This window comes from Cebus imitator, unplaced genomic scaffold, assembly GCF_001604975.1.
Source record: "Cebus imitator isolate Cc_AM_T3 unplaced genomic scaffold, Cebus_imitator-1.0 Scaffold33, whole genome shotgun sequence".
Classification (NCBI taxonomy): Eukaryota; Metazoa; Chordata; class Mammalia; order Primates; family Cebidae; genus Cebus; species Cebus imitator.
Genome location: NW_016107348.1, coordinates 4,585,759 through 4,593,944, shown reverse-complemented (window position 1 = coordinate 4,593,944; position 8,186 = coordinate 4,585,759). Strand labels below are relative to the sequence as shown.

The 8,186-nt window shown below is 40.2% G+C and overlaps 2 protein-coding genes across 3 annotated transcripts in view; one reads left to right on the top strand and one right to left on the bottom strand.

Moving 5' to 3' along the window:
* APOBEC4 (apolipoprotein B mRNA editing enzyme catalytic polypeptide like 4) overlaps positions 1–4,213 on the top strand; it is a 7,041-nt gene extending 2,828 nt beyond the window's left edge. The window contains exon 2 of the mRNA XM_017524387.2: positions 1,682–4,213. Coding sequence (XP_017379876.1) covers positions 1,712–2,818 — 1,107 coding nt within the window. The 5' untranslated portion in view covers positions 1,682–1,711 and the 3' untranslated portion in view covers positions 2,819–4,213. The remainder of the gene's footprint in view (positions 1–1,681) is intronic.
* Positions 1–8,186, bottom strand: part of RGL1 (ral guanine nucleotide dissociation stimulator like 1) — a 288,449-nt gene that overhangs the window by 267,864 nt on the left and 12,399 nt on the right. The window lies entirely within an intron of this gene.

Sequence of the window (8,186 nt, the reverse complement as noted above, 5' to 3'; positions counted from 1 at the left end):
TTTTGGAGACGGAGTTTCGCTCTTCTTACCCAGGCTGGAGTGCAATGGCGCGACCTCGACTCACCGCAACCTCCACCTCCTGGGTTCAAGCAATTCTCCTGCCTCAGTCTCCTGAGTAGCTGGGATTACAGGCACACGCCACCATGCCCAGCTAATTTTTTGTAGTTTTTTAGTAGAGACGGGGTTTCACCATGTTTACCAGGATGGTCTCGATCTCTTGACCTCATGATCCACCCGCCTCGGCCTCCCAAAGTGCTGGGATTACAAGCGTGAGCCACCGCGCCCAGCGAATATTGTATTTTTTAAAGCATTTTTAATAACACGGGAAAATGTTCATGGCACGGTATTAAGTGAAAAAGCGGGGTATAAAACATGACTTTATATTATACGTAACAGACACATAAAGCAAAAAGACTGGACGGTAGGAGGATCACTTGAGGCCAGGAGTTTGAGACCTGCATGGGCAACATAACGAGACCTTGTCCCTCCTAAAAAATAAAAAAAATTATCTGGGCATAGTGGTGCATACCTGTGGTCTCATCTACTTGGGAGGCTGAGGCACAAGGATGACTTGGGCCCAGAAGGTTGAGGCTGCAGTGAGCCATGATCATGCCACTGCACTGCAATCTGAGCAACACAGCAAGATTCTGTCTCAAAAACAAACAAAATAGGTAGCTCCTAGGGCATTATAGGAACAATGACAACTGAAGGAATATTTTTTAAAGGAAAAATTCATTACTTCAAGATCTCAGCTTTCTGAGTTTAACATCCCAGAAACTACTGATTTGAAATATTCTAAAGAACCATATTTGCTTTCCATAATAGTAATTTTTCAAAAATCCTCTAACAAGACCCACTCACTGGAAATAAAACTCTTACATGTCAATGAGTGAGTGTCCACAACCCAAAGAATACTCAAGTAGCACTTTTACAAGAAGTCTCTACCATTAAGCAAAAGAGATCCCATGATTCCAGTCTCAAAAAAAAAAAAAGAAAAGAAAAGAAAAACCTCCAAATTATTGCCTGTGATTTTAAGAAAGAGTTGATTTTAAATGCAAGCACTCTCAATAGTTCTGCATAATACATTAGATGTTATCATATTCTGAGAAGAAAGATTATAAACAAAATGCAAAACCCTTTTTTTGTACTTTCATAAGTAGAAATAATCTAGATAACCCCAGGATTTGTACTTTTACTACCAAGAGCTAATATTTACTGAGTCCTTACTATGTGGCAAGCACATAATAAGCATTTTATATTTATTCTATTATTCAATGCTCAAGACAATCTTATGAGGTAAGTAATATCTTCATTTTACAGACAAGAAAGCTGTGGCTCCCAGATGTTAAATAACTTGCCAAAGGCCACTAAGCTGGTAACTGGTCAAGCCCAAATTTAACTCCAGACAGTCTGTTTCTAGCACTTGCATTGTTAACCCGTTTGCTTTACTGACATGGAGTCTCTGAAACAGGTAAAGCTGCATTATGCCTTTCTCTTTTGTTTCATCCCCATGCTCTAGGAGTCTCAATAAAGAATAATGAATCTGAACTTTTTAACCTATTCATATATCACTATCTTTATTATGCTACTTCCTTTAAAGGAAGTATGGTTTAATAAATTAATGCATCATCTTTAGTTTTTCCTTCACTGGGTTTATACATAATTTCTCTTCCTTGTTTAGGTTTGCAACTAGAAGACCGTAAATCTAGCGATGGAGCCCTTATATGAGGAATATCTAGCAAATCGTGGAACAATAGTAAAACCTTATTACTGGCTAAGCTTCTCTCTAGATTGCTCTAACTGTCCTTACCATATTCGAACAGGTGAAGAAGCAAGAGTTTCCTGCACAGAATTTTGTCAGATTTTTGGATTCCCTTTTGGGCCAACATATCGTCAAACAAAACACCTCACATTTTATGAACTAAAAACTTCTTCTGGTAGCCTGGTGCAAAAGGGCCATGCTAGCAGTTGCACCGGGAATTATATCCATCCAGAATCAATGCTCTTTGAAATGAATGGTTATCTTGACTCAGCCATATACAATAATGACAACATCAGGCATATCATTCTGTATGCCAACAACTCCCCTTGTAATGAAGCTAACCACTGCTGCATCAGCAAAATGTACAATTTCCTGATTACGTATCCAGGCATCACTCTTAGTATTTATTTTTCTCAGCTCTATCATACTGAGATGGACTTTCCTGTCTCAGCATGGAACCGTGAAGCTCTCCGGAGCCTGGCCAGCTTATGGCCGCAGGTCATTTTGAGTCCAATAAGTGGTGGGATTTGGCATTCTCTCCTCCAAAATTTTGTTAGTGGTATCTCAGGATCTCATGTTTTCCAGCCCATTTTAACTAGGAGAGCACTGGCTGACAGGCACAACGCATATGAAATCAACGCCATAACAGGCATAAAACCTTATTTCACTGATATACTTCTCCAAACAAAAAAGAATCAGAACACAAAAGTGCAGGTGGCTTTAGAGAGCTACCCCTTAAACAATGCCTTTCCTGGACAGTCTTTTCAAATGACGAGTGGACAACTGCCACCCAACCTACCTCCACACCTCAGGGCTCCTCTTGTTTTTCTGGTAGTGCCTCTCAGACACTTACCACCAATGCATGTGGGCCAAAACCCAAATCAACCCAGGAATATCCTAAGGCACTTAAATACGCCTCAAATGTCATTCCAGGAAACTGACGACCTTGGAAGGCTTCCCGCTGGAAGGTCAGTGGAAACAGTAGAAATCACAGAACGGTTTGCAAGTAGCAAGGAGGCAGATGAAAAGAAGAACAAGAAGAAAGGGAAAAAATAAAGTCTGCATTCCTGCAGCATGAAACCAATTACCTGGGGACTTATTAGATAGGCAGTAAAAATCTGGAAGCTTTCTCTCTTAGGCTGAGCCAAGATGGAGATAAACTGATGCACTAAAGGTAAACTTTGAATTGTTTACCATATCGACTATTACAAAGTTGGACTATTGTAAACATATTCCAAAATGTTTCCATAAGCAACTGGATCTCTCTCCTTTATTTTGAAAGTGACAGTATCAAAATGGAACCATTAGCAGCTTGCTAATATTTTGGTGCGGAAAAGGAATCTCATTATTCTATTCTACCCACATCATCTTTCCACTGCAAAAGCCCATGGACGAAATAGCTGCCTAAATTGGTTTCAGTAAAAAAAAAAAAAAAAAAAAAAAGTACTGTAAAATTGAAAAACAGCCTGAATCTACTGACATTAAGTGCTGTTTGCAAAAGCAAACCCGTGATTTTCTATTAATTGTCAATTGCGGACAGAAGATTTTAGGCAGCTCATTTTTTTCTAAAGTGATTCAAAATAGTTTCGTGTGGGAAAAAGCTCTTCTGCTGATTACATATTGCTATAAAAATTGATTTTTGAAACCTAGCCACCTGCTCAGTTTGATCTTCCCCAGCTCAGTCCTCTCCCTACTGAGCAGATGATAGAGGCAAGATGATACATGAGAACCTCCAATGGCTCTTGTCATCACATACCATATAAAATCCAAGTTCCTCTTACTGGCTTTCAAGGATCCTCCTTTAGCTTCCTGTCGCCTTGTCTCATCAGCAAGATCAGACGTTCCTACAGGTCAAGCACTGTCTCTCCCTTCTCTTTAGCTTTGCCCTTAGGATCTAGCACATTATGCGGCAAAATATAGGTAGCAAGGCTGAACTGACATCTCAATAACTTTACCAATGACTGACTCAACATCCGTTCTCCACACCAGCTGAAAGCCTCCTTAACCATCCTGCAACAGATGTTTTAATTTTTGTTGGCATCTATTCCCCCTTCTAATGCAGCTCCCAATGCATAATGTGTTTACTTCCCTTTTTTCTGACTCCATCCTCTTCACCAGTGAATATTTGTACCTTCTCTTAAAAGCTTCTTCAAAACACACTTCTGGGAAGTGCTCCTTGACTAATTCTCTAAGCACTTAAATGAAAGCACTTTGCTTATGCTTATTTCACATTTGCTGCCACTTGCCTCTTTGAAATATGAAACATTTACTTATAACTTGCTATTAATTTTTTTCTTAATACATACATAAAAAGTAATCCTAAGCTAATAAAAGAGTTTGCCATGACATTAAAACATTTAATACTCCATGAAGGAGGAGGAGAAAGAAAAACATATTTTAGGAATAGCAATTAGTATTATGGTTAAAATAAACATGAATAAAACTTTTAAATCAAAGTTCTATTGTTAGCATGCAAATTTTATTTGTATTTTTTTACATATATATTTACTTTTCATTGAATTTGTTAATGTTACAGAGTTCTCACACTGGCAAACCATGCCTGAAAATTCAAACAAATGGTACAATGAACAGCCTCATCCACCATCATACGGTATATTAAAACTTGATTCATGCACAAAATCTTTTAAAAAGTTATAACAAGAGTCAGAATTTAAGTCTGCTGCAGGTCTTCAGATTTTGAGTACAGTATGCCTTTACATAACACCTCCACTTAGTCATCTCTGTTCATTCTTCAGTAACATAACCCCCAACAAAATTTTGCTGGGAAAAAATACATACTTTTCAGGGAAAATACGCAGTTCAGAAATGAAGAGACTATTTTTTAAGGTTTTTGGTTCCCAAATAGAGTCTCCAGTTTACTAAGAATCCCGTTTCTGAATTAATCATTCAACCTCCCCTTGGCTGCCTCAGCTACTCACTCAAATACATTAGAAGCAGGCATCCTGCCTGCCGCCTCAAATGTCAACATTATTGCCCAGACATGGGTGACAGGTCCCATCAGGAGATACTGTAAGCCTCCTCAGAGTCCAATTCCTGCATGGACACATTCATCAAAACTAAACTCCTATCTGAAAATGCTCCCATCCAAACAGTTTTACTCACCCACTTGCTTCACTCTTGCCAACAGCAAGTCTGCAACTCAGCATGCAAATTTTAATGGAATTACTGGAATATAGTTTTACTGTGGGTATATAATGATTGTTATTTAAAGAAGTACTGTTGGCTGGGCACGGTGGCTCAAGCCTGTAATCCCAGCACTTTGGGAGGCCGAGGCAGGTGGATCACGAGGTCAAGAGATCGAGACCATCCTGGTCAACACGGTGAAACCCTGTCTCTACTAAAAATACAAAAAATTAGCCGGGCATGGTGGTGCATGCCTGTAATCCCAGCTACTCAGGAGCCTGAGGCAGAGAATTGCCTGAACCCAGGAGGCGGAGGTTGCGGTGAGCCGAGATCGTGCCATTGCACTCCAGCCTGGGTAACATGAGTGAAACTCCATCTCAAAAAAAAAAAAGAAGTACTGTTGAGGTTTATTTTTATTTCATGAAATCCTATCTCCACAATTTGGGATATTGAGTTATAAAGATCCAAACACGACAAATCCAGCATCTCTGATCATTACTAAAACAGATCCAATTTGCTGCCATGAAATCTGACCCCAAAATGAACAGGCTATAACATGAATCAGGCTACAAAGAATCCAACCGGAAATATGGTCTGGCTGGGTATGGTGGCTCACACCTGTAATCCCAGCACTTTGGGAGGCTGAGATGGGCAGATCTTGAGGCCAGGAGTTCAAGACCTGCCTGACCAACATAGTGAAACCCCATCTTTACTAAAACTACAAAAAAATTAGCCAGGCATGGTGATAGGCGCCTGTAATCCCAGCTACTCAGGAGGCTAAGGCAAGAGAATCACTTGAACCCTCAAGGTGAAGGTTGCGGTGAGCCAAGATCACGCCACTGCACTCCAACCCAGGTAATAGTGCAAGACTCAGTCTCAAAAAAAAAAAAAGAAAGAAACACGGTCTGACATCAATGATGAACTCTTATATTTCTAATGTGAACCTGGGTATCAATGGTATATAACAAAAAAAGAAGTTGTCAGAACTACGGGAAAGAAAAGTGCCTTTGCCAGTTAAATTTTTGTACTGGTTAGATAAGACTAGGGCTAAAAAGAAGGTTACTGACAGGTCATAAGTGCAGGCCAACACAGCCAACCTTAGACAAAGACTATTAGAAGAGCATAAAGATATACTGCCCAATGCAAGTAATCTGTTTCCTTATCTATAAAACAAGAAATGTGAGCCAGTTCATCTCTAAGGTTCCTTTCAGCTCTGTCTGGTACAAGAAGGCATATGGCAAAGCAATAGTACCACAAAGTGAGATCCTGCAGTACAGTGATCAGGTTTCCTTGCTCACTACACAGCGATTCTTGGTCATGTCAGGCCGGCCTAGGGATTGAGAGAGAGAAGTTGGGTTGCTCCACCTCTCTTCAGCAAACTGGCAATGGTGATATGGAAGCATATCTCTGCCTCCAAACATACAGAAATAACAGAAATAAAGAAAATAGAAGTAAATTAAGGTAGCTAGTAATACAATGACCTGGAAAAGGCATCAGGGTATAGTCCAAGAAAACAATGAGAGTGAAGGGAGGGACACATTATCTTGGTGACTCTACCAACGTCCAGGGTTTGGGGTCTTAGCTATGTACACTCAATTAGCTAGTGAGCGTACATAGCTAAGACCCTAAACCCACCTCCCTACAAGGAGAATGGATTTACTCATCGGAAGCAGGTTTGGATTAATGAAGCTCTTGAAACTGACATATAAAGACAAAGAACTAATGTACTGATTTCTAGTAAGACTTATAACTGAAGATGCAGGTAGATATTCAAGTCATCCAGGTTACCTGGGGTATAGTTTAAGCTCCATGAAAGAACAGAAAAAGGAACCCTTTACAACCTAACTTAGGTATCTGCTTCTCATCACAAAAGTGTGTCCTTATGCTTAGATACCTAACAGGTAGTAAAAACATTTATTCAAAATAAGAAAATAGTTGTAGCCCCAACTTGCTGTAACACCCTTGTTAAAAAAGTCCTAACTGCATGCATATGGCATAACTGCAAAACGTATAACCCTCAAAAAAGCAAACTGTGCTTACTCAAATCCCTGTTTGGATTAGTAATGCTATAAGCTGGTATGATTATAATAAATGTACAAATAGGAAACTGGAGATACACAGACTAGTCCCCAGAAAAAAACAATTATTATGGCCCAGCTACTTGGGTGCAAAATGGGTCATGGGAATAACACACCCCCATCTATATGATAAACCGCATCATCAGGCTGCAGGTGGTTCTAAAAATCATAACCAATGAAACATCCAAAGCTTTAAATTTGTTGGCCATACTGGCCACAAAGATAAAAATGCCATTTGCCAGAACAGACTAGCATTAAATCATCTTTCAGCCCAAAAAGGAGAAGTACATAAGGAGTTTAACTTATCAAACTGCTATCTAGAAATTAATAATAACAAACAGCAGTCATAAAAATTACCGCCAGAATGCGTAAACTAACTCACGTTCCAGTACAAACCTGGAAAGGGTAGTCACCAGACTCCCTCTTTGGAAAATGATTTTTATGGTTTAGAGGTTTTAAAGCCCTAACAGGGGGAGTAGGAATCATATTAGGAAAATGCCTAATGCTTCCTTGCCTCTTACCCCTCTCTTAACTAGGAGTATTCTGTCAACTATACGAGCTGTAGTAGCCAAGCAAATCACCAGTCAATTCATGGCATTAACTAAGTACCGGCCTGTACCGCAAGAAAAAACAGAACTATCTCAAAATAACGTGTATAATAGTGGTGTTTTCTATGGGCTTATATAAGGATGTTCATTAGCTAAACCCAACTGTTAGCGAATGTTTGGATAAAAAAAGCTTAAACAAAGCAAGTATTATATTAAGAGCCCAGAAAGCCTTAGTAATACCACCTTTCCCAAACAGACAACTCAACAGGAAAAACCACTTAAAGGTGTGTAATAGCTCTGCTCCTGGACCCACAGTGCTCTGCAGGTCAGCCCCCACAGCCTTCTAACCTTCAAACTGTCACCCTGGTTGGCCCCAGGCAGATGGCTGGTTAGCCAAAGACTGATAAGATTCCTCAGAGGAGGGATAACCTAAGACAGCCACAGTCACGAAGGGGCCATCAGGTGCTAAAAGATCATTTCGTGCCTCTCACAGCAGAACAGAAACTCTCAACCTGGAGCTAAAAAAAATTCGACTTGCCGGGCGCGGTGGCTCAAGCCTGTAATCCCAGCACTGTGGGAGGCCGAGGCGGGTGGATCACAAGGTCAAGAGATCGAGACCATCCTGGTCAACATGGTGAAACCCCGTCTCTACTA